This window comes from Carassius gibelio, chromosome A8, assembly GCF_023724105.1.
Source record: "Carassius gibelio isolate Cgi1373 ecotype wild population from Czech Republic chromosome A8, carGib1.2-hapl.c, whole genome shotgun sequence".
Lineage (NCBI taxonomy): Eukaryota > Metazoa > Chordata > Actinopteri > Cypriniformes > Cyprinidae > Carassius > Carassius gibelio.
The window spans coordinates 6,233,466-6,261,114 of NC_068378.1; the positions used below are offsets into that span (position 1 = coordinate 6,233,466).

Genomic DNA, 27,649 nt, shown 5'->3' on the forward strand with positions numbered 1-27,649 from the left:
TGGAATAAGGCATTGTCTTTATTCTCCTGTCAATAAAATGAAGTAAAATACAGTACATCTCTATCAGCTGCAATTAGTCAAACATTTACAGTTGAAAACACTCATTTACAGACTGTCGAAGACACAGACATTTCATCTGGATGAATGAAAGGAAGCAGATTCAACTTCAGACTCTCGTACACAACTATGAAACTGACTGAAAAGCTACTCGTAGTGATAAGTTCATCGGTTCCCAAATCTTTGAAGATGTAACCGAATGTTCCTGGACTATGTATTAAGGTCGGAGTGTATCTGTCAGGCCTAAATGACCTCAGATGACCTAAAACAATCTAGATCCCTACATGAGAAGCAGAGATGTGGTGTCTCCGGTCTTCATAAATTACAGAGCACAGTTTCTTGTCAGTAGCATCTGGCTTATTAGCAAGTCTTGTTAAGTTAGCTGAAAGGTTTTGGAGGAAGTCACTGGATAATGTGATCATGTGTGAGGTCTATACGGAGGATTTAGTGTACATCTGTGCGATCTGCTCGCTGAAGACTCGCCGCAGATCCACGCGCCTGCTCTTCAGGGTCGGCGTGAGGAGGCCGTTGGACACGCTAAACATTTCAGGGTGCAAATACAAGTCCTTCACCTGAGAACGAGAGAGAAAGCAGCTGAAGATGTGGATATTCATGAACACAACAAATCCAGCTTTAACATTTGACTCCAATGCCTTCAATTATTTACAATATCCAAAGACTCCATGACTTTTGTAATGTTTGTAATAATCTTTCATTCGTATCAAGGTTCTTTTATTTACTGGGTAAGGATTAAGTGATTTTTTAAGTATTTTTAAGATCAAAAACGCTTGCTTAATGCACAAACAACAACTCATGCAAGGCTCAAATGTGTTTTAAAAAATAACTAATTTGTTCTGGAGTCAAACAAGTACGGTTGAGCTTACATTTGAAATATTTGATGCAATCTACATATGCGTTCATCAGAGTTTATATGTAGAAAGAAAGTCTAAAATAGATCTGTCAATCATGTCTCTTCAGAAAACCTGGCCATTTGATTCATATGGATTTCTTTCATAATCTCTTCATGATTTTTTTTGAAGTGTCCAAGTTTTGGTGGAATGAACTAGCAATGCAGATACAGAAATCTCTCCGGTTTCATTGAAAATCTCTGCATTTGTGTTTCGAAGACGAGCAAAAGTCTTACAGGTTTGGTATGACACGATGGTGGGTAAATGACAGAAATTATATATATATATATATATATATATATATATATATATATATATATATATATATATATATATATATATATATATATATATATATATTTTACTAGCCCTTTAAAAGGAAGAAATGTTTAAATATTTTTTACTCCATTTCTACCCAATACAATTTTATAGAGCTTGGAATTTTTTGAAAAAAACATTCATATCTTCAGGTTTTCCAAGACTGGAAAAGAGAAACTTTTAAAAGGAAACAAACCGTACTTGAGAGGGTAAATTAAAACAGGAAATATATTGATTTTTCATTACTTTATCTTATTTGAATCCATGCCTTGTCTTATTTTAAATCATTTAAAAGTAATTTTAAGAAACTTTGGTGTAAAATAAAACTTGTACTATTACTAATATTTGCTTTATTTTTTTTCTTCACAAAAATGATCGAGCAGCTTTAAGATCAAGCAATCAAGAAATGACTTTATAAAGGCATTGCAAAAAATTGATCTGTTTTCAAAAGTAGCCTAACCTCGACTTCACAACAGCAATAATGCATATTTTAATATTTTCTGCAAGTGCTTTAACCAATCTGCAAGCTGCTCAACCCCGCTGAGCTCTGGCCCGCTTAGCTTCTTTTGTAAATGTATTTCCATACTATATACATCTTTAAAAACAAATCGATATGACTCATTCTTCATATGTGATGATTGGCACGCTGTCAGTTAAGCGGTAAACGACCCAGAATGCACCTCTACCTGCTCAAATGACTTGAGTCCTGCCTCCTTCCCCACTGCAGTCATGTCCTCCAGCACAGCTTTCTTCACATCCTGCCAGAAATGAGATTTTAACGTGTGCACGAGCACGAGTTTGAATAGTTGAGGAAAGGTTCACCCCCCCAAAAAAAGAAAACCTGCTTGAAAATGTACTTAACCTCACCTGAACAGATTTGGAGAAATGTAGCATTATATCATTTGCTCACCAGTGGACCCTCTGCAGTGAATGGGTGCCGTCAGAATGAGAGTCCAAACATCTGATAAAAACATCATAATAATCCACACATCTCCAGTCCAAGGCTTGGGAAGCCAAAAGCTGCATGTTTGTAAGAAGTTTAACTTTAAACTGTTGCTTCTAGCCAAAATATGAGTCCATAATCCATAATAACTCTTCCTTCAGTTCAAAATAAATAATAAACCAGAATCCACCAACATATTTGATTAGAACGGTTTTCCTTGATCTGTGCATATTTCTCTCCTGAGACTTTATTGTGAAATCAAAAATGAAGTTAAAAGACATCTTAATGATGGACTCAAGTGGTGTGGATTACTTCTGGATTCTCATTCTGACGGCACCCATTGACTGTAGAGGATCCATTGGTGAGCAAGTGATGTAATGATACATTTAGAGAGCTAAATGTGTGTGTGTGTGTTGTGTGTGGCATTAAAGCTCACAGGATTTAGACAAAGCTCTTCGTATGATCCGACGATGCCTCTTTCTTTGGCCCAGTCGACAAACACCTCCGGGTCTGGAACTACAACTCCTATCAGATGAGACTAAACACGGACGGCGGTCAGTTTCACAGAACTGAGAACAGAAGGACAGCGTTTGCACTTGATAGTGTGGACACTTACTTGTAGACTATCTCCGTGCACAAAGACCTGCAGAACAGCAACACAGCGAGTGTAGACGTTCTCGATCTTCTCCGGAGCGATGTACTCGCCCTGGGACAGCTTAAAGATGTGCTTCTTCCTGTCTACAATGCGCAGGGTCCCGTTCTGAAAGACCAGAGAGACGGCCAACGTTCACAGGGGATTTAACATTTAGAGACAAATGGATCAAAAAATGAAAATCCTGTCATCCTTTAGTTGTTCCAAAGCTGTACGAGTTTCTTTCTTCTGCTGGAGACACGATAAGATATTTTAAAGAATGATGGGAACCAAACAGTTGCTGGTTCCCATTGACTTCCACAGTAGTTTTTTTTCCACACTATTGAAGTAAATGGCTTTTGATTTGGTTACTGACATTCTTCAAAATATTAGCTTTTGTGCTCACCAGAAGAAACAAATTCATAGATTTTTGGAACAACTCGAGGGAACCGAATTGACATTTCTGGGTGAATTCAACTATATATGCTGCATACAAATAGCAAGCAATGGTTTAAAGTGATTTGAAGCAGCTGAGGGTCTCACCGGCAGCCACTGTCCCACGTCTCCGGTGTGAAGCCAGCCGTCCGCGTCCAGCGCCTCTCCTGTCCTCTCCTCATCCTTCAGATACCCTTTGAAGACGCTGTGCCCCCGGATGCAGATCTGGCACGTATAATGACAGAAGTTTGTTCATTTTAGCTCAACGATTGTCAAAAGTGTTCCCAGAATCCCTCACATAGTGTGTAAGGCCCCTGTTATGGGTCACTTTCCACAATTGTTGGTAGATAAGGCCCAAAATTCCCCCTTATTGCAGAAAATGTGCCCAAGTTTGGTTGATGGGTGGGTTCACTTCCCGCCGTCATCCAGATACTGACCTCTCCTTCTCCGTTCTTGGCGTAGTAGTTCATGTCAGGGATGTCTGTTAACTTCACCACAGCACAGGGTAAAGGAGCTCCGACGTGACCTGAAGCACACCCCACCGGGACCGGGGTTTTTAAAGAAATTAATACTTTTATTTAGCAAGGGCATTTAAAGCAGTTGTATGTCTGAATTCAAAACATTCATAACAAAAAGCATCAGGATCGTCTACTTTTTGGGAGCACTTTCACCCATTAGGCTGTTGGGAGAGGAGTCATGAATTGCACAAACATGACACACATGACGCAGGCAGGTCACATGACAAAGCCAACCAGGCAGATGTATAATGTCTGGATTACATTCCTAATGCACTCATGCATACTATGTAGAGCTTACTTTAACAGTGGCAAAGTAAGGTCTTTATGAAATGTGTTGCATCCAAAATACTGTCTGAGTGATAAAACCATGGAGTCTTTGGCTTTCTGTTGTTCAAGCAATGCACATTTCGGCTGATGTAGCAGGTCATCTGGGTGTCCATGCATCATAGGTTAGGTAGTACACCATTCAGAACTAAAGCAGGCCTGTAAAGACAGATGAACACCAACCTGCACTCCAGTCCCCAGGCATAGAGAAGGTACATCCAGCAGTGCACTCCGTCTGCCCATAACCCTCAAAAATCTGAAACCAGATCACACAAAGCCTCAATACTGCTCAAGTCATGCCCAAAAATATGGACACCCTTGGTAAACATGGTCAAAGAAGGCTGTGAAGATTAATCTGCACTGTTAATCCTTTTGATCTTTTATTTAAAAAAAACAAAAAACACAAAAATATATTCACAAAAATCTAAACTTTCATGGGACAGTAAGGATTTAAAATGGGGAAAATATCATTATGAAATAAATGTTTTTTCTCTAATACACATTGACCACAATTAAGGACACCCCTAGAAATTCTTATGAGTAAAATATCTCTGAAGTATATTCATATTCATATTCACAATTTTGAGCACTCCGGCGTGATTATAAACATGAAATTATCCAGCCATTGCTTCCTGTTTCACAGAAATATAAAGTGGAGGGAAAACAAAGCCCAAATGCCCTTAATCATCCATCACAATCAGAAAAACCAAAGAATATATTTCTGATGTGCAGCAAAAGATAATTGAGCTTCACAAATTAGAAAGTGGCTTTAAGAAAAGAGCTAGAGAAGTGACAATTTCCCATTTCCACCATCAGGGCAATAATTAAGAATTTCCAATCAACAGAAAATGTTAGAAAACTGCCTGGAAGAGGACGTGTGTCTATATCGTCCTAATGTGTGGTGAGGAGGTCAGTTTGAGTGGCTAAAGACTCCAGTGGTCACAGCTGGAGAACTGCAGAAAATAGTTGAGTCTCTGGTTCAGAAAACCTTTCAAAAATTGTCAAACAGCACCTACATCACCACTTGTTGTTTGGGAGGGTTTCAAGAAAAATTCTCCTAGCTCATCCAGAAACAGACTAAAGCATATTCAGTTATCAGCCATGACTGGAACTTCAAATGGGACTGGCTTCTATGATCAGATGAAACTAAAACTGAGCTTTTTAGCAGCAAACACTCAAGATGGGTTTGGTGAACACAGAGAAAGTACCCCATGTGTACAATGAAATATACTGCTGTATTTTTGATGTTGTGGGGCTATATTTCTGCTGGAGGTCCTGGACATCTTGTTAAGACACATGGCATTATGGGTTATATTAAATACCAACAGATAAAAAAATCAAAAAGTGACTGACTCCATTAGAAATCTTATAATGGGCCATGTTTGGATCTTCTAACCGTACAATAATCCAACCACAAACCTCAAAAACAACACAGAAATGGGTCACTGAGCTCAAAACCAAGCTTCTGCTGTAGCCACTCCAGTCCTCTGACCTGAACCCTACAGAACATGAGAGGAGTGAACTGAAGAGGAGAAGCTGGGAATCTGAAGGGTCTGGACTGATTCTGATCTCTTGGCAGGTGTTCTCTAACCTCATCAGGCATTATAGGAGACAGTTTAGAGCTGTTAAACTGGCAAGTGGAGGTTTCAAAAAGTATTGAATAAAAGGGGAGCCAATGTGTATTAGAGAAAAACAATTATTTCATAATGATATCCCCTCCCCCCATTTTAAATTCTTATTATCCAATGAAAGGTTCGATTTTTGCGAATTTTTAAAATAAAAGATCAAAAGGATTTTCACAGCTTTCTTTGTTCATATTTACCAAGGGTGTCCATATTTTTGGGCATGACATATATATAAAAATCAGTTTCATTTTAGTTGTAGTTTAGCTTTATTACTTTTAATGTGCTTTTTTCCATTTCTCAGTTTAATTTGTTAGCATTGGTTAACATTAGTTAACATGAATTAATAATGAAAATAATTCTAAAGCATTTATTAAACTTAGTTTGTGTGTTCATTACATCATTTACTAATGGATTATTAAAATCAAAGGATGTATCTGTTAATATTTAATGGACCTGAGTTTATATGAATTTCCATTGAACGGTTGCATTTGTCATTGTTGTCAATTCTTATTTTGTTTCAGTCAGTTGACCAAAGCAACTTTCTGACTTTCTTTATAAAAGACTTCAAATTTCTGTTTTGCATCTAATATTTGCATTATTTAATTTCAGCTTCGATTAAATTATTTTTTATAGTTCAATGGGTTTTGTTTTAGTTAATAGTAACAACATCGCATCCAAATCAATGTGATGTCCGAGATGATGGGAAGCCGTGCTTAACCGACATGAAAAAGCATTTGCGCGTGAATAAAAAAGCCTTTGAGTACTTCAGTCTGATATTGAAGAGTTGTTACTGGAGGACTCACCAGACAGCCGAGGGTGGCCCTGAGGAAGGACAGGACAGTCGGAGAGATCGGAGCGGATGCAGTGAGGATGAAGCGCAGGTTTCCACCCAGACTGGCCTACAGGAAGAAAGAGAGAGAGAGAGAGAGAGATGAATGAAGGAACAACTGACTTTACTTTGCTTGGCACACAAATATAACACAAGTGGGCAGTTTCCATCAAATGGTTGAATAGCTGCAGCTTGGTGTTGATGTGCAAGAGACGTGCCTGTATCTTATTGAAGATCAGCCGGTCCCACAGACTGTTGTTCCTCACGACTCCACTGCTCAGCTCGGCCTGTTTCCTCCTGACGGCGTAATGAAGAAGAGCTCTCCTCAGCGGAGACGTCACCGAGCCCAGAATCTAACACACAGAGCGGGTTAACACTCATTATTCTCCATCTGTGTCCAACACTGACATGCAGCACTCACTTTATCATAGATGCGGTTGAGTAATCGAGGGACCACGGGGAAGAAGGTGGGCTTCAGGGTCTTTAGGTCATCCATCAGCAAAGAAATGTCACCCTGGTAAAAACCAACCCTTGCTCCGTGACAGAACATCGAGACCTGGAGAAGAGCGGAGTTTGGTTTGAATCAGTCAGTATGCAATAAAGTTCAATTCATTAACATTCATTTACACATTAGGTATCGTTATATAACATCTAATAATATTGGTTAATGCTATTTTACACACTGCAGGTCAAAGGTCAATAATTATGCACTAATTAAAGGAATAATTATGATTTTTAATGTTTCTGAAAGAAGTCACTTCTGCTGACCAAAGCTGCATTTATTTGCTCTATAATAAAAACTGTCAAAACAATAACATTAACATTAAAATTAAGTATTCAGTGTCACATGATCCTTCAGAAATCATCCTTATATGCGGATTTCTTATTATTATCAATATTGGAAACAGTATTTTTGTGATACACTACCATTAAAAATGTGGGGGTAAGTAAGATTTTTAAATAAAAATAAATATTAGCTTTAATTCAATTGATCAACAAAGTGACAGCAAAGACATGTACAATGCTACAAAATATATCTATATTCCTACATTTTAATATACATTCAAACTGAAAATAGCTCCTTTAAACTGTAATAATATTTTACAGTATGACTATGTAATTTGCATTAAATAAATGCAGCCCTTAAATGTATATAAATATACTATTCATGCTAAATTAATGTAATTATATGTATATTATACAATGTCATTAACTTTACTTCACAGCATCAGAACATTTAAAAAACCTACTTCCACCATTTTTTTTCAGATGAAGCCAAGTGAAATCTTTTCAGATGGAATAATAACATTATGCTAATAATTCTATTAATAATGGTAAGCTCGGAGTCTGAATGAGTTACCTGGATCATACGCTCAAACATGTGCGCAAGTGGCAGATAGGAGATAGACACATCCTCTTGACGAATCACAAAGTAGCCCTGGCGAGTGTGAATATGAAATATAACAAATACTTCAAAATATAACAAATACCATAGTTTAAAATGGCAAGCTGATCAGGTTTTCATCTGGCAGTTCACTTTCAAGCAAAATATCAGTAGTGGTTGTTTCAGGAAGCAGTGCATGTTTAAGAAAAAAGCATGAAGCCCATTTCACCATTAACACACAACACAAGATCAAAGGAACAAAGAGTTTCATAAACAGGACTTCAAAGAGAAAGAGGTTTCACGGGAAACACAAGGTCTCTATTAAAGAAGCAACAGAAGGAAGAGGAACAGGACAGAAGATAAGATGAAAGCTATGGAGAGATGAAGTGGAGAAAGAAAAGAAAGCAGACTGACCTCGAGGATCTTGATGACAGAGGAGGTGTTGGAGGCGATGTTGCCGTGAGTGATCATGGCTCCTTTAGGTTTCCCTACATGAAATCAAAAATACAAAGAATCTAAACCCAAATATTTAACTATTGTGGTCATGATATGGTATCAAAGGATTTTAATTTCACAGGTCTCTCTAACACAATATCAAATGGATTTGATTATATATTATAATAAATAAAAAATGGCAGGTCAGATCAGTCCGACACTAACGTTACCTGTGGTCCCACTGGTGAAACACACCACAGCCAGATCCTGAGGTTTAGGAGGCTGAAGCCAATGCAAACATCAACAAACATACATTAATTATCCAACAACTCCATCTCTACAAAGTAAAATATCAATATAATCAATACGCAATCTAATTAATATGCGTTAAGTAGCCGTGAGGTGCAGGAATGATCATAAGTTCAGTAAACTCAGACGGCATGGTCTTTGGTATGATGATTTAATCTGCTAGCAATCTCTGCGATATCTGAAGTCGATGAGCTTGCTAGCTCAACATTTGAACAGTCTGGTTCAGCGTTCACAGTTCCCCTGCCCTTCATCACCCTCTCACGTTCATCAGACACCCTCCACCTCCCCCAGCACCACCTGTCTAGATTTGCTACATTGCGATATTATATAAGTATATTTGTGCAGCATGTCTGAACACACAATATTTTTTTCTTGTTTGTTTGTTTGCATTTCACTGCACTGCCATCTCATAGTTTTTTTTTAATATATAAACATGCGTTAAATGCATGTGTTTGACAGTTTTGCTTGAAAAATGCGTCTTTTGAAGTGTTTTTGCATCTAAAAGTGAAGTATTCATGTTCAAAAAAAAAATGCACTTTCACATCACATTCTTAGTTCAAAAATGTGTGTGAATGATCCGTTACATGTAGTTAGACAAGAATAAATACATAAACACTGTCTTTTCATTGAACATGATAAGGCTACTCTGAAAGTTATTATGAGGAAAAAAGAAACAAGGAGCTCTTACCACAGGAGGCTTTAAATTTTCTCTTCCCAGATCCTGCAATGCATAAAAATACCCAGATTTAGATCGACCACAGAGCTACTTTAATTGTTAACTGTGAAATGTATATTGTGAAAATAGATTCAAAGTAAACCCTACACATTTTTTTCCCAGTGTGGTCATGTCTTTATGACCAGTGAAGGCAATACATTATGGAAAAAAAGGATTTTTCTTGCTCAATTGAGTCATAGAAATGGCATCCATGTTTACCGTCCAATAGCTAATGAGTATTTAGCAATTTGGTCCACTCTGATTAATTCCAGTGTGAACAACATTGGTGCACAGAAGATAACCAATTACAATCATTTATTTATTAACATCATTTGCATATAATGGTTCTAAAAGCTTGTTTAACTGTAAGGGTCAGAGAAAGAATGGAAAAGGGTAAATTGTAGAAAATGACAAGATATTAAATTTAATTTAATATTGTGTCATAGGAGTTTCATGGATGTGGTGACGGAGGACATGTGGGTTGTTGGTGTGACAGAGGAAGACGCAGGGGAGTCCCCTAATCATGAGAAACCGAAAGAAGAAGATGATTTGTGTCATTGGAGTTGCATTAATATTACTCCTGACCATTATCTGTGAGAGCTGTAGTATCTCCACACCGCACTTCCTTCCTCTCTCCAGCAGGGCGGCGCTGAAGGGGTTAAAGAGCACCAGACAGGAGAGAGCGGGAGTCACTCCCTCCTCCTTAATCTTCAACAGAGATTCTGCCTTATCCTCCTTATCACAGATCACCATAGAGATCTCCGCTGGAGAGAGATCCGAGACAAGAAAGATGAATCTCAAACAGTGCTATTAAGATTCAAAGCGAAAAACTAACATCACAGCTTCGTTCTGAGGCATTATCATTACTCACCCAAGTAAAGAATGTGAACCATGGCCTCTAATCCAAGTGTGTCGTACAGAGGCACCAGAACCATGGAGAATGTGTAGCAGGCCAGCTCTGCAATGACCCACTGCAGCCAGCAGGGGGACACAAACAAAACAGCAACATATTAGAAACTTACAGTTTTATATACCTGGAGAAATCCGTTAGCATTCCCATTCATCTCACTGGAAGCTCATCTGGTTAATGTGACTTTGCTCTCACGCATTCAGTGATTTAACTATTTTGCTTTTTAATTTAATTGGACTATCTGCAGTGTTGCCTAGACCGTGAATTTTCAAACGTATCAACAATATTTATTTTCTCAGAGGAGATGAAATATTACACTCCGATAAAATATATTTGAATGACTAATATAGTCTGACATTGGACAGTTTTCTGTACAAAGAATCATGTATTTGTGACCTAGAGATGCCAAATGTACATAGGATTGACCCCGAGTGGTTGAACTAAGTATTGCAGTCCAAATGCAAAATATTGGAGAGGGTTTTTTTTTTTCATCCTTTCCCTCATAGTCTTAGTCTTGACTCATTAACAGGTTGCCAGATTGATGACACCAACAGGAACGAGCACATTTGATGAATGAAATTAAAAGAAATTTGCTATGTTTTCCAGAACCTGGCAACCCCGGGTGCAGAAATACAATTGGGTAAACTGGCAGTGGGTGGGATTCACAAACCAAAACAAAAGGTAGACCCTCCGGCCGGAACGCACGTAGAACAACTGACTGTAGCATTGTTTTTCAGATAAACAAGCATGTTAACTTATCATGGTTCTTAAATATATGCAAACATATTATGGTATTTTTATGCTTTATTAGAGTCAAAAACCTGCAAGTATAAAAACAAACCTTGAACATTATTTTGTCTTTTGAACACCGATGAATTCGTGCTCACAAAAAGCCCAGGAAATTAGAAATGAGTCTGTGTATGATATACCTCTGGTCTGTTTTGTGCGAAGATGCCCACAAACTGCTGTGGGTTTGGTTTGCAACCCTTCGCCAGCAATCCTGATCCCAACACCTGTGCCCTTTCTGCAACCTGTAACAAACACATTACCAAGAAAAACACTGAGTACTTCCGCTGGGTTATTACATGATTATTATACAGTAGTAAATGTGTGGTAACATGCATTGCTCTCACCTCAGTGTAAGAGATCCACTGATAGGGCTCTCCGGGTTTCCTGAAGCCGAGACACGGGCCATTACCTGCACAACACAAGTAATACCGTTCATGACTGTCTGTCATTATACAATATGCTCAAATCCATGTTTATAATGATAACTGACTGATATGCTGCTGTTCAATGTGCTTTACATCCTGGTCATCTTGTCTGAGTTTATTAATGACTTTCTGTTGTCTCGGAGCTGAATAATGACACTCTCGTCTTGTTAGAGCTACTGTATAGCAGATTTGCCTCATATCTGATCAAGTTTGCTTCACTGATTGTCATTTTTCAGTTTATTAGTTTGAAGTTGAAACTGTGTGTGATTTCTATAAAGTGCTATATGAATAAAGACACCTTAATATAGAGCTGATTGTAAATGACTTCTTGCTGTATATCACAAATGCTTTATGTTTCTTAAATCCAAGAAAAAAAAATACTTCAAACTCAGCAATTGACCAAGAAACTATTGTGCAATCCATCCACTGAGGGAAGAAGCCCCATGTGATGAAAGCATCATTGATCTGAAAAAGCCATGCAGAGCACTGCAGTAAATGAAAAGAAAGAAAAACCGAGTCGGACACAGAATTCATCTAGGATCAGTGAACGAGACAGTTTTCACAACGGTTTTCTAGTTGTTCAGAGAGAAATCACACCGACCTGCTATCTGCAGTCCTCTCTGGAACATGTCGTACACTGTCTTTGTGTCCTCAAAGTAAAACTCTAGTAGACGGTCATCCTTCAGTAAAGCTGAGCGTCTACAGCTCTGATCTCCCTGTAACGCACACAGACAGTACGAGTTACATTACCAGACATTCAAAGTGATATGCAAAGCTCCTTTACCATGAAGAAAAAAAGTAAATAAAACAAAGAATTTTCTTTTGGACTTAGTACACGATCTACCTACAGAAGAGTCTAGTTTTAAATAGGAAAAATATAGAAACTCTTTGGTCATTTTTGAGCGAGATGCTAACAGTCTAATCAGATTCAATGATCTATGCTAAGCTAAGCTAAAAGTGCTACCGCTAGACCCAGAGATTGCCTGACTGGATTCGAAAAGCGTAAAACTCAATGGTTTAACTCTAGGGGAGTTGGAAAATACTTTACTATTTCTTACTTCTCAGCTGAAGAAATTAATAAATATGTTTATTTGTTGATAAAACTTAATGGCACTTAAAGGTCTTAAAGGAAGAGTCCCATATAGGATGAAAGTAGACTCAAAATGATTAATAGATTAATAGAATAGTATCTTACAAAACACAAACAAATGCCTTTCAATTTGATTCGGGGTTAAATGATTGCACAGTGATTTTTACATATACAGACATGTTTGCAAATAAAAATGTTCTGGTCTGCAATAATATATCATAAATTGCTCGTGCAAAAAGGAATCCATGAATATGTGGATCAGGTGACACACGTGCATTAATATTATTTGAAACTTCATTTTCGCAGTTTTCAGAATTTCACGTGCCACACACACACACAACTACTAACGAACAAACATACAAATGTTATAGTTTGTATTAAATGATCATAATTTGTGCATGTAGGGATTAAAATGTGCATTTGTGGATCAGGCGACGTGCATGCATTCATCCATGCATCTTTGTTTTGTTTTCTGCCCTTAGAAATACAATAAAACATTTTTTATTGAACTTGTTCAAACTTAATAGCTTAGATTAATTTGACCAAACAAGAACTTTGTGACAATAGCCTACCATGTACAAATCACTGCACAAACATTTAATCCCGAATCGAAAGGGATTTGTTTGTGGTTTGTAAGATACATGTATAAAATTGATGTAGTATTTTAATTCTTCTTTTATCTGAAAAACAAATTTACCTGCGTGTTTGAAATAAAGATACGATGACCTGGTACATTGATATTTTTGCGTACATTTATTAATCATTTTGCATCTAGATGAACTATGTTTCCTAAATATCTGGAACATATTATAGTATTTTATGCTTTAACAAGGCCAAATTACACAGCACCTTTAAATATTTTTCACTTCATATGAGTATTTTATTAGATAGATATTAGTTGTAGTCAGCGATCATTACCTGCACAGGTATGGACTGGGCCTGCAGGTCACATGGAGGCTGGATTGGTCGAGGTCTGGTCATCAGCCAATAGGTCGTGAGAGAGGCTAGCGCTCCTAAGCCGATGATAGAGGACAGAGAGAAGGACGAGGGCAGAGACGGAAGGAGCGTCTTCAGATTGTCCATCTCAGATTTGCTGTCTCCTCCGCTGAAATGCAGGGAACGTAACCAATCCAGAAACTGCATAGCTGTGAAAGAGACACGGATTCACTGCCATTAATATCAGCATAAGAGTCAAATACTTCACTAAATTACTAAATAAAAACTACTGGATGAGAGCCGTTACACATCACATCACATATATATATATATATATATATTATATATATATATATATATATATATATATATATATATATATATATATATATATATATATATATATACACACACACACACACACACACACACACACACACACACACACACATGCATACATACATACACACACACACACACACACACACACACACACACACACACAGTGCCTTGCGAAAGTATTTGGCCCCCTTGAACTTTGCAACCTTATGCCACATTTTAGGCTTCAAACAAAGATATGAAACTGTATTTTTTTGTGAAGAATCAACAACAAGTGGGACACAATCATGAAGTGTAACGAAATTTACTGGATATTTCAAACTTTTCTAACAAATAAAAAACTTAAAAATTGGGTGTGCAAAACTATTTAGCCCCTTTACTTTCAGAGCAGCAAACTCTCTCCAGAAGTTCAGTGAGGATCTCTGAATTATCCAATGTTGACCTTAATGACTAATGATGATAAACAGAATCCACCTGTGTGTAATCAGGTCTCCGTATAAATGCACCCGCACTGTAATAGTGTCAGAGGTCCGTTTAAAGCGCAGAGAGCATCATGAAGAACAAGGAACACACCAGGCAGGTCCGAGATACTGTTGTGGAGAAGTTTGAAGCCAGATTTGGATACAAAAAGATTTCCCAAGCTTTAAATATCCCAAGGAGCACGGTGCAAGCGATAATATTGAAATGGAAGGAGTATCAGACCACTGCAAATCTACCAAAAGACCTGGCCATCCCTCTAAACTTTCAGCTCATACAAGGAGAAGACTGATCAGAGATGCAGCCAAGAGGCCCATGATCACTCTGGATGAACTGAAGAGATCTACAGCTGAGGTGGGAGACTCTGGCCATAGGACAACAATCAGTCGTATACTGCACAAATCTGGCCTTTATGGAAGAGTGGCAAGAAGAAAGCCATTTCTTAAAGATATCCATAAAAAGTGTCGTTTAAAGTTTGCCACAATCCACCTGGGAGACACACCAAACATGTGGAAGAAGGTGCTCTGGTCAGATGAAACCAAAATCGAACTTTTTGGCAACAATGCAAAACGTTATGTTTGGCTTAAAAACAACACAGCTCATCACCCTGAACACACCATCCCCACTGTCAAACGTGGTGGCAGCATTATGGTTTGGGCCTGCTTTTCTTCAGCAGGGACAGGGAGGATGGTTACAATTGATGGGAAGATGGATGGAGCCAAATACAGGACCATTCTGGAAGAAAACCTGATGGAGTCTGCAAAAGACCTGAGACTGGGACGGAGATTTGTCTTCCAACAAGACAATGATCCAAAACATAAAGCAAAATCTACAATGGAATGGTTCACAAATAAACATATCCAGGTGTTAGAATGGCCAAGTCAAAGTCCAGACCTGAATCCAATCGAGAATCTGTGGAAAGAACTGAAAACTGCTGTTCACAAATGCTCTCCATCCAACCTCATTGAGGTCGAGCTGTTTTGCAAGGAGGAATGGGCAAAAATTTCAGTCTCTCGATGTGCAAAACTGATAGAGACATACCCCAAGCGACTTACAGCTGTAATCGCAGCAAAAGGTGGCGCTACAAAGTATTAACTTAAGAAGGCTGAATAATTTTGCACGCCCAATTTTTCAGTTTTTTACTTGTTAAAAAAGTCTGAAATATCGAATAAATTTCGTTCCACTCCTTGATTGTGTCCCACTTGTTGTTGATTCTTCACAAAAAATTTCAGTTTTATATCCATGTTTGAAGCCTGAAATGTGGCAAAAGGTCGCAAAGTTCAAGGGGGCCGAATACTTTCATAAGGCACTGTATATATACAGTACAGACCAAAAGTTTGGACACACCTTCTCATTCAAAGAGTTTTCTTTATTTTCATGACTATGAAAATTGTAGATTCACACTGAAGGCATCAAAACTATGAATTAACACATTGGGAATTATATACATAACAAAAAGGTGTGAAACAACTGAAAATGTCATATTGTAGGTTCTTCAAAGTAGCCACCTTTAGCTTTGATTACTGCTTTGCACACTCTTGGCATTCTCTTGATGAGCTTCAAGAGGTCGTCAGCTGAAATGGTCTTCAACAGTCTTGAAGGAGTTCCCCGAGAGATGCTTAGCACTTGTTGGCCCTTTTGCCTTCTGTCTGCGGTCCAGCTCACCCCTAAACCATCTGGATTGGGTTCAGGTCCAGTGACTGTGGAGGACAGGTCATCTGGCGCAGCACCCCATCACTCTCCTTCTTGCTCAAATAGCCCTTGATGCCTTCAGTGTGACTCTACAATTCTCATAGTCATGAAAATAAAAATAAAAAACTGTGTCCAAACTTTTGGTCTGTACTGTGTGTGTGTGTGTGTATATATATATATATATATATACACACATACACACACACTAGTGTTGGGCGATATGGTAATTTTTCAAATCGTCATATCATCAGCCCATGAGATAGACGATACTTGATATTATCGTGCATGAGTGGAGTTCTTGTCATAGCATAACTATTCTGTGTTTTAAACTGCGCAGGTGCGTGAGAGAGCGCCTATGTAATCACCAATAATTGGAAAAATATACTTTCAAACATACTGATAAACTAACGTTAAATATAAAAAATACTTGAACTTTATTTAAAATAGCTAGTTCATATATAGTCAGACGCAACTGTCAGATCACACGTCCTGTCACAAATTTGCCACATCTGCACGGAAGTTGCAAAATCAGTCAACGAAGAAAATCGATAGTAGCTTTCATTTAAAATCCAACTGTTTAACAATAATACTGGACACGAACGAACACATTAAATATAAAGTATTCAAAACAGGTAAGTTCATATACAGGTGCTGGTCATATAATTAGAATATCATCAAAAAGTTGATTTGTTTCACTAATTCCATTCAAAAAGTGAAACTTGTATATTATATTCATTCATTACACACATATATTTCAAATCTTTATTTCTTTTAATTTTGATGATTATAACTGACAACTAAGGAAAATCCCAAATTCAGTATCTCAGAAAATTTGAAAATAACTAATCCAAAGAAAGGATTTTTGGAAATCTTGGACAACTGAAAAGTATGAAAATGAAAAGTATGAGCATGTACAGCACTCAATACTTAGTTTGGGCTCCTTTTTGCCTGAATTACTGCATTAATGGGGCGTGGGATGGAGTCGATCAGTCTGAGGCACTGCTCAGGTGTTATGAGAGCCCAGGTTGCTCTGATAGTGGCCTTCAGCTCTTCTGCATTCCCAAGACCCAAGTCTGGCATATCTCATCTTCCTCTTCACAATACCTCATAGATTTTCTATGGGGTTAAGGTCAGGTGAGTTTGCTGGCCAATTGAGAACAGGGATACCATGGTCCTTAAACCAGGTACTGGTAGCTTTGGCGCTGTGTGCAGGTGCAAGGTCCCATTGGAAAATGAAATATGCATCTCCATAAAGTTGGTCAGCAGCAGGAAGCATGAAGTGCTCTAAAACTTCCTGGTATACGGCTGCATTGACCTTTGACCTCAGAAAACACAGTGGACCAACACCAGCAGATGACATGGCACCCCTAACCATCACTGACTGTGGAAACATTACACTGGACCTCAAGCAACGTGGATTGTGTGCCTCTCCTGTCTTCCTCCAGACTCTGGGACCCTGATCTCCAAAGAAAATGCTAAATTTAATAACTGTTGACCACTCAGCAGCAGTCCAGTCCTTGTTGAAGCGAGATGCTTCTGATGCTGTCTGTTGTTCAAGAGTGGCTTGACACAAGGAGTGCGAAGCTGAAACCCATGTCTTGCATACGTCTGTGTTTAGTGTTGTTACTCCAGCTGCAGTCCACTCTTTGTGAATCTCCCCCACATTTTTTAAATGGTTTTGTTTCACAATCCTCTCCAGGGTGCGTTTATCCCTATTGCTTGTACACTTTTTTTTTCTACCACATCTTTTCCATCCCTTCGCTTCTCTATTAATGTGCTTGGACACAGAGCTCTGTGAACTGCCAGCCTCTTTTGCAATGACCTTTTGTGTCTTGCCCTCCTTGTGCAAGGTGTCAGTGGTCGTCTTTTGGACAACTGTTAAGTCAGCAGTCTTCCCCATGATTGTGTAGCCAACAGAACTAGACTGAGAGACCATTTAAAGCTATTTGCAGGTGTTTTGAGTTAATTAGCTGATTAAAGCGTGGCACCAGCTGTCTTCAATATTGAACCTTTTCACAATATTCTAATTTTCTGAGATACTGAATTTGGGATTTTCCTTAGAAGTCAGTTATAATCATCAAAATTAAAAGAAATAAACATTTGAAATATATCAGTCGGTGTGTAATGAATGAATATAATATACAAGTTTCACTTTTTAAATGGAATTAGTGAAATAAATCAACTTTTTTATTAATTATATGACCAGCACCTGTACTTGGAGTAAAGTTGAATTGAACTGATGAGTCAGTCATACAGCACTCCGGACCGTGCGGCCCATGACGAGCCCAACTCACTGCCACAGAAACAAGAATGAGATGCGTTCTAACATAACTGTGGCATTAAACTCAGTGAGTGCTCATTTAAAATACTGCACATATATAGGCCATTCAGATTACTTGTTAAAGGGCAATGAAATGCCTTATATCTGCAGACGATGTACGTCTGTTTGTGGATGGAGATTTCTTCACCGGCTACAGGCTCTAATCCTCATTTGCGCTCGTGTGTGTGTGTGTGTGTGAAATGTGGTGCTGAAGGGAAATAGCTCGGCAGTTTGATAACAGAATTATAATAGGCCGCCCAATAAAAATAAACATAATAAATAATTATTTTTATTATAATTTAACACATTAATAGGAGAATGAGCCTCATATCATCTTGACTATCAACAGAGACATCTTCTATCGGCAATATCTCTGACTATCGTCGATACACGATACTATCGTCTATAGGCACAACCCTAATACACACACAAACATACACAAACATCATCACTTCTAAAAATGATTCAACAAAAATTACATTGAAATGAAAAATAATAATGGCAGCTCTCCAATAACCACTATTAAACCTGCTACTTATAGAAATGTGCCTTTTTTTCCGCTATGGTTGCACAGATAATAAATGGCTGTTAACCACAACAACACAACATCAAATGTGCATAAAGCAAAAAAAAATAAAAAGTCAAGATAGAATACAGAGCAGAGCAGTTAACTGTGGTAAAACCCATGGTAAACATCACTATGCATGACTTTGAGTGAAAACTGCTTCTAAAACATATGGTACATTAATGTTGAATTACATTAATGTGCAGTGCCTCTAAATTACTAACAACTCTCACTGATTCTTTGTAAGGAGGTCTGAGAACAAAACCTGAATGAAAAGCACTCAGCCCTGAGAGAAGCAAACTAATGTTTGGGGCCTCATCTGAATGCCAGGAGGAAGTAATGATGATTGGCCAGCACACAACAGGCGCTCGGGTAACTCTCGGCCATTTTCGGCCAGGCAGGACACACACGCAGCCAAAACACCAACACAACACATGTGTGAAAGTGTTTCAGGACACAGAAGGAAAGGTGGAGATGACGAGAGGAGTGTTTTTTCACGGACAGGCTGCAAATGAATTTTAGTGGCGTCCGGCAGCAGCTGAAGAGAGTAGAGTCGCACTGATTTGGGGCAGAGATGGGGTGACTGGGAGGCCCCTGTATGAACGCCTTTGCAATGAGACGATCTGTATAGACCACATGAGACGAACCAAACACACACACTTCCCAGGACTCAATTCACAGCCTCAAAGAACTCTCTCTCTCTCTCATTCTCTCTTCTTTAACCTCTCACCCACTTCCTCCCCCCATTAAAGCACAGGGGGATAAAGGATGATGTCATCACCCCTCGCTCTGCATTGGTAATTCCACAGAGAGGGAAAGTGCTCTTTTTAAATGCCACCACAGCAAGTGTTGTGATGTTTGTCTCCAGAATACTCAACACTAGAGACGCCGAAGCCAGCCAGCATCACAACTTTAACTCTGTGTTCAGCGTGGGATAGAGAGCCAGATGAGCCAAGCACACAAAACAACCCTATAGTGACTAAAAAGACTAACTATATAGCAGTATGATTAATATTTACAATAACAGTATAATAATATGGATTTGAAATTGATAAAAAAAAATTGTTATCCACACCACAAAAACTTCAAGTCATTATTTATCCCCTAACCTTTCATACTACTAATAATAAAACATAATAATAATTTAACAAATAAGAGTGGTATTGTTTAATATCCTTATTATTCTATGCTGTCATATTCAAAGTGTATGCTATAACCTAACTTGGCACACATATTAAATTCATGTTTTTAGCAGCTATTTTACAATGATTCATACATCTTAAAAAAAAAAGTCAGTATAGCTGGTAATACTATTAAACGTTTAATTAAAAAAAAATAATAATAATAATAATAATAATAATAATAATAATAATAATATTAATATTATATTAAAAATAAAATTTAAAAAAAATCAGTCATGTGCAAACAGCATGCACATCCAAAAAACATTAAGGGTATTTTTATTTATACAATAAAACCGTAATATTGTAATTAATAGTAAAATTAATTATGATTCATACATTTATACATTTTTGTTTATATTATATTTTAATAGATGATGTAATATATATTTAACATATTATAATAAATTATCATATATAATTTAATATATATTTTAACTGTAATTTTATAATTAAATGTATTTCAATGTCACTTGATCCTTCAGAAAAGCATCAATTTATTGCTTAACACAGCTGAAAACAGTAGCACTGCTTAATATTTTTTGTGGAACTGGAAAAAAAAACAAAAAAAAATGTATTTGAAAAAGAAATCTTTTCTAACATTATAAATGTCTTTTCACTTTAATGTGTTTCTGCATAATAAAAGTATTTTTAAAGCAACACCATGTAACATTTGCTCACAGTTTCCGCATGTGGTTGATAATCACAGTTGTCTGTTACCAGTGTTTTAAATACTATCTCTTTATAAGTTTACCACTGGGCAGCACAATAGATGCAAATCTTTCCAACAAATCCCTTTTTGGATTCTTTGCTGGCTCTGCCATGGCATTTAGAGATGGTTTACAACTGAACTTATTTTAGAGTATATTTTAAAGTCAAAAAACTACATAGTGTTTCTTTAAATGTAGAGCCATGCCATTTATTTATTTGATTTATTTGCAGATTGACAAGGATACTTGTTAATATGTAACCTTGCAAAGAAAAAAAAAACAACTAAATTCCAAGGCTCTTTCTAAACCCCAACATGTGGTCCCTTTAGAATCAAGGGTTAAAGCAACACAACAGTAAAGAGGGACATCCCTTTCCATATGAGCATCTCTGCATCGCCTTCTCTCTGTCACAGGTCAACAAAAGCTGGAGATAAATGGATTTCTGCCATCTGAAAATGATTACGCATCACAGATGAGGACAGAGCTCTTTCTCTCTCTCTCCTTCTCTTGCTCATTCATAGGGGCCATTGTCAGAGGTAGACAGGCACTATTGTGTGCTTCTAGCACTCACTTGGGAACTTAAACAGAACAAAGAGGAGAGAGAGCGACTGAGGCTATTACTCAAACTGGTGCTAAATGAACTCAAGCGCATCTCAAAGAAAGGCCTGCAGATTTACAGCCTCCGTCACTGAAGAACAGCTCTCAGACACAACACAGCAGAGAGCATCGACTAACAGAGAGCAGCACTGAGGAGATAATTGTGTTTTTAATAGGTTTCTCTAAATTCAAAAACAAGTTTGACTTTAACTTTTAAAACCAAACAACTCACATGTAATGTACTCACTCTCTCTGAAACGATACAAAAGCAGTCACTGGGACTGTACACTTTATAATATGTATACTAATAATATGACTAATAATGCTGTTCTTTGGAACTTTTTGTACTATATGTAAACTTTAGGTATTACTATGTATAATTTACATCTACTAATATGTAGACCTTAGGTACCAAAATGTTTAATTTGCATACTAATTTGTACATTTTGATACTAATATACATAATTTATGTACTAAGATGGACACTATAGGTACTAATATGAACATTGTGATTCTAATATGTAGACTTTATGTCCTACTGTTTAATTTACATACTAATTTGTACATGTTGGTACTCATATGTAAACTTTAGGCACAAATATGCACATTTTGGTACTAATGTTTTTTAATTTACCTACTAATATGTACACTTTAGGTACTAACATGGTTAGAGGTAAAAGTACCTTTTTGTCTGTGTGAACAGTGTTTTTAAAATTGTAACCATTCAGCCATCAGCTACAGTATCGCATCAGACAGTGCACTATAGATCCCCTGAGGAACAGTTCCACTCATTCTCTACTATAGGAGAAAAAAAATGGTATCTGTGAGGATTTCCAGTCAGGATTAAGACCGTATTATAGTACTGAAACTGCTCTCCTTAGAGTTACAAATAACCTACTCTTATCATCTGATCATGGTTTTCTCTCTCTACTAGTGCTATTGGATCTTAGTGCTGTTTTCGACACTATTGACCACAACATTCTTTTGCATAGACTAGAACACTTTGTTGGCATCAGTGGAAGTTCATTAGCATGGTTTAAATCGTACTTATATGACCGCCATCAATTCGTAGCAGTGAATGAAGAGGTATCATATCGATCACAAGTGCAGTATGGCGTACCTCAAGGCTCAGTACTAGGGACATTGTAATTTCTTACTCCTACATTCTGAAAAAACAGGTGTTAATTATAGGACCTACAAACTCTCCATATAACAACTAAGAACGCTGTCAAAGACTTGATGGCTGCTGTGTCAATTTTTCATCATCAGTTAGGAACCTAGTTGTGCTATTTGATCTTTCCTTAGGCTTCATATCTCAAATGCAGAAATGTTTATCCATGCATTTATGACCTCAAGGTTAGATTATTGTAATGCTTTATTGGGTAGTTGTTCTTAACGCTTGGTAAACAAACTCCAGTTAGTCCAAAATGCAGCAGCTAGAGTTCTTATCCTATATAATCCTCCACATCCGCTGCATTCTCAAAACTCACCTAAAAAAAAAACTGCACCTAAACCCTGCAATAACCTACCTAACATTGTTCAGGAGGCAGACACACTCTTGCAGTTTAAATCTAGATTAAAGACCCATCTCTTTAACCTGTCTAACACATAACACTAATATGCTTCTAATATCCAAATCCATGAAAGATTTTTAGGTAAACCGGAACCGGAAACACTTCCCATAACACCTGATGTACTTGCTACATTGTTAGAAGAATGGCATCTACACTAATATTAGTCTGTTCTCTCTTATTCTGAGGTCACTGTAGCCACCATATCCAGTATGTATCCAGATCAGAGGGTCACTGCACTGTCACCCGGATCCAGTACGTATCCAGACCAGGACAACTAGAGCCCCAGATACAGATCCCCTGTAAAGACCTTGTCTCAGAGGACCACAGGACAAGACCACAGGAAACAGATGATTCTTCTGCACAATCTGACTTTGCTGCAGCCTGGAATTAAACTACTGGTTTCGTCTGGTCAGAGGAGAACTGGCCCCCCAACTGAGCCTGCTTTCTCCCAAGGTTTTTTTTCTCCATTCTGTCACCGATGGAGTTTTGGTTCCTTGCCGCTGTCACCTCTGGCTTGCTTAGTTGGGGTCACTTCATCTACAGATACTATTTAAACTGAACAGAGATGACATCACTGAATTCAATGATGAACGGCCTTTAACTATCATTTTGCATTATTGACACACTGTTTTCCTAATTAATGTTTTTCAGTTGCTTTGACGCAATCCTTTTTGTTTAAAGCACTATATAAATAAAGGTGACTTGACTTGACAGAAGAAGAGATATGAAGCCTGACCTTGAGACAGCACTGAAAAGACTGCACCTCCCTCACAGCCTTGTTTTCAGTCGTATCAAATTATATAAGGTGTCTGCCCCGACTAAGGTCCAATACTGAAGAGCATTATTAGTGTTGTTGCGGGTCTCCACATGTGGCCACAGGAAGCAGCTTTGCGGTTGTGAACCTAGGACGGTGTCGCTTCCTGTGCAGAACAGTTAAACTGCATTTTTGTTTGTTTTTAAACTCATAAAATGGCACCCATTAAAACGAGTCATAAACATTATAGGTTGTAGCTGAGAGAGGAAACCTCAGTAATTGGGACGATGGGATGCAAACAGTGTGATGAATGGAGAAAAAAGTGATCTGACTTCAGTTTAGCCTGGTGGATGATAAAATTATTAAAACAATTCAACAAACTCACACTGAAAGAAGAACTCAAGCGGTGTTTACCTGCACTAAGCATCTGTAGCACTGTCCTGGCAACCACATCGCAACATAGTGAAAACCAGTATTGGAGTAATGCATTACAAGTAACACAAGTTATATAATCAGATTACGTTAAGTAACTACAGTAGCACATTACTTTTCAATCTTTTAAGTAATGAAGTAGCCTATTTTTAAGTAGTTTGTGCATTTATGCGCGCCTCTACGTAGGCTATAAACAAAATATGTGCATAATGGTTACTGTAGACAATGTGAACATGAACCTCTTACAATGCCAAGAAAACCCCAGGGTTCTGGAACAACAGGGACATTGTTAGACTTAAACAGGATCAGGATCCAGGACGAACATCAGTTCCCAAGTGTGTAAGGTAAAACCTCACCATTAGGAGACTGAATGTAGGTTAGTGAGTGCTGTTCAGTCGCGTAAGGATGGAAAATCACAAGAACTGAAAGGAAACCTTCATGAGATCTCTTTGATACTGCAATTTTTCCGCGATGTCTCAAAGATATTAACTGAAAACTTTTACTCGCATCTCAAACACTTCTCAAATGTACCTCAAGAAAAGGTACACGTTTCTTCTAGTTTTAGAAAAGATCTCCATAACTTCTCAGACTGCATTCAGATTTGCCCAGATCTCAAATTCAGACATTTTAATATCAATTTTAAGATCAATAAGTATTGTGTAGTGCTATGCTACAATATATCAACATACAAACGTATCAATTGTCTATTTTGATTTCCCTTAAAGCAATTAAAAAGAAAAATCTGAGATAATTTGGTTAACTGAACAGTGTTATCATAGAACCGTTTATACATTATTTTTAATATTATTAATTTTGAATGAGCTTTTATTTTTTTATTGTGTTTCAATAATATTTTTTTTTTTTTTGAATCGTTTTCTTATTTGTCTTGTTCATGCGTTTTTTTTAGTTTATATTTAATTTAATATTATATTTAATATTGTTTGCGCTTTTGTCTAGTTTTTTTTTATTACTTATTTCAGTTTGAATAAATGTAGTACTTCAACTTCAACTTATTTCAATTGGTTTCAAAGACAAAATTTCTCATTTTCATTTCAGTTTTTCCATAATATTTATTTCAGCTAACGAAAATTATTAATAACAGTTTTAGTTAATTAGTCAGACTCTAGTTGCTGAAAAGAGGGAAGTGAGAATTGCAGGTTCACAGGATATGATGTCATATGAAGTGGACTCTGAAAGTGGCATTCCAGAGGATCTGAAAGGGAATATAATGAGGAGGCAGGGAATGAGAGCGCAGGAGCGCCTGCCCAATGCTTAATGAATGAAAGAGGGGGTGGATGAGAGAATGGCCTGGGTGTTCTCTGGCTGTGATTCCCAAATGAAGCATGAAGAACACAGAAACACACTGAAAGGGTTTGGAGAGGAGAAGGAAGGAGGAACGGGGAGGGTGCTGCATCACGGCAGACAAATTAACTGTATGGGAGCAATAGAGAAATGTGGAGAAGCATTGATGTATCCCTATGTCTGATATATAATGTGACACAGTCAAATGTAACTATGTAAGCCTGTACAGTGGAAGTTATATGTTACTACATCGCTACTGTGAAATATCAGAATCGTTTGCTGAAGACACACCTCACAACACGTCTCATTCTACAGGTTGCTTTTGCTTTAACGGCTTTTTGTGCCGCTAAAAAATGTGTTACTCCCAAAACTATGAGTCATTGTAAAGCAATTTCCCGAAGAACACCAACCTGACTACAAAACAAACTTCTGAATTCTGGATTGTGTGAATGTGTTCCACCAGCCCAAGCTCATTCAGCATGACTAGACATGCACAACATCTACAATGCTCCACCAATCTTCTGCTTGGCAGCCAAAACTGGCTCTTGCTCTACAGCAGTCAGTTTGGCTGGCAGCATTGTAGTTTTATTTCCTTGACGTACAGCAAGAAGATAATTGAGAAAAACACACCCAAATGACCCGGCATGACATTAATAAGAAACAGTATATAAAACTACCTTTCCAACAATACCTGTGCACTTACTGTAGATTACACAGACACACAAGACTCACATAAAACAATGTTAATAAAAATGGATGTGGAAAAACTACTAAATCAACTGCATACACCTGCAGACCTAAACATGTACAAATGACATACAAATACAGTATATAGCCAATATAAATAGTACGCCTATGTGTTCTCATAAGGGCAAATTGGCTTTATTAATCAAGCACCAGTGTTAGGAAGGTTTATTTGGAAATGTAATGGGTTACAGAATACAAGTTAGCCATATTTAAAGTTTAATAAGAAGTAACTATTTCAATGACTTTATTAAATATATGTAACTTATTGGGCTACAGTTGATTACTTTTCTACATTGCTAACTAATGTCTTTTAAACCAGGCAGAGTTAACCTTACAGTAGTACTCAACACTAATTACTGTAACCCTTCCTCATTTCAATTAAGATTATAATCATTTTATTTTAAAATGCAGCCACCAAAAAAAAAAACACCTCTTTTTACATACAGGTTTAAAATCATAAGAAATTGTTTAATAGCCATATGATACTGTTTTTGAAATCAGATCTTTATGACAGGAAGCACTGGGGGGGAAAAGTTAATCTTAAAAATTAAAGCATATAGCCTACATAAACCAAACAGGAAATAAAACAGTATTTTAAAACAGTAAAACAAATAAATTAAAAAATCTTACTTTAACTGTAACGGGTTACAATTAGATTAATTTTGTAATTAAATTACATAATTCCGTTACATGTAACTAGTTACTCCCCAACACTGTCGAACGCTGGTATGAATTAAGGAAACCCCATTAACAGTACCTTAGATTGTTAACAGTAAACAATATATGGTTACGTTAACAATACTCCAACTATTAAAGTGTTTTAAAGTCGCCCATTTATAAGATATAAATCTACTTGTTTACAAAACACGTGCACGTGTCACGCGCTGACGCCAAACTTTAATAAAAGAGACGGGACGGAATAAGTTCATATAAAATCACTTCACTCACTCAAAAGACGACGTGTGCACATTAAATTCACTTTAAAGTACTGAAGTGATGCTAAACAGACCGAATGTTGGACGAGTGTGTTTGTGTGTTTGCGAGCGAATGATGAATGGATGAATGAATGAATGAATGGGTTTCCATTGATGAATTTGGCAGCTTCTTCCGTCTTTCGAGATCCTTCGACGGCTTTTCTAAATCGTTGCATTTGTACATATCTGTGGGGGTTTTAAGAAACGGTCTCTTACCTGTGTGTGGAATCTGGGTCACCCGTCCTCCAGAAGTGTGTCTATTCTCCTCAGACTGTGCTAAATGCCTCCCAGACCCCGGTTCCAGCGTTCAGTCCCTCTCACAAACACGCCCTTGCTTGCTCCCCCTCTGAAGCCAGCCTGCCCCGGGCCAAACCGTTACCGTAACAAACTTCTACGGGTATTCC

General features: G+C 37.5%; 1 protein-coding gene across 1 annotated transcript; it reads right to left on the minus strand.

Moving 5' to 3' along the window:
- Nucleotides 1-27,649, minus strand: LOC128018257 (long-chain-fatty-acid--CoA ligase 1). The gene is made up of 21 exons (XM_052603659.1): nucleotides 27,462-27,649; nucleotides 13,564-13,790; nucleotides 12,157-12,271; nucleotides 11,475-11,539; nucleotides 11,271-11,372; nucleotides 10,303-10,402; nucleotides 10,017-10,195; nucleotides 9,405-9,437; nucleotides 8,638-8,689; nucleotides 8,387-8,460; nucleotides 7,949-8,026; nucleotides 7,010-7,144; nucleotides 6,807-6,941; nucleotides 6,563-6,658; nucleotides 4,318-4,390; nucleotides 3,730-3,818; nucleotides 3,401-3,517; nucleotides 2,843-2,986; nucleotides 2,663-2,764; nucleotides 1,970-2,041; nucleotides 1-629 (listed from the first exon to the last, which is right to left on the minus strand). The coding sequence occupies exons 2-21, from the start codon at nucleotides 13,786-13,788 to the stop codon at nucleotides 489-491; spliced, it is 2,127 nt and encodes a 708-aa protein (XP_052459619.1). The 5' UTR covers nucleotides 13,789-13,790; nucleotides 27,462-27,649; the 3' UTR covers nucleotides 1-488.

What these genes read in the sequence shown, in the direction of transcription:
- LOC128018257 (XM_052603659.1), bottom strand. Translation starts at nt 13,788, where the DNA reads ATGCAGTTTCTGGATTGGTTACGTTCCCTGCATTTCAGCGGAGGAGAC. An exon ending in TACAGCTCTCACAGATAATG is followed by an intron (nt 9,438 to 10,016) that starts GTCAGGAGTAAT and finishes TATGCATTGCAG; the next exon opens with GATCTGGGAAGAGAAAATTT. An exon ending in TGTTTGAGCGTATGATCCAG is followed by an intron (nt 7,145 to 7,948) that starts GTAACTCATTCA and finishes GCTCTTCTCCAG; the next exon opens with GTCTCGATGTTCTGTCACGG.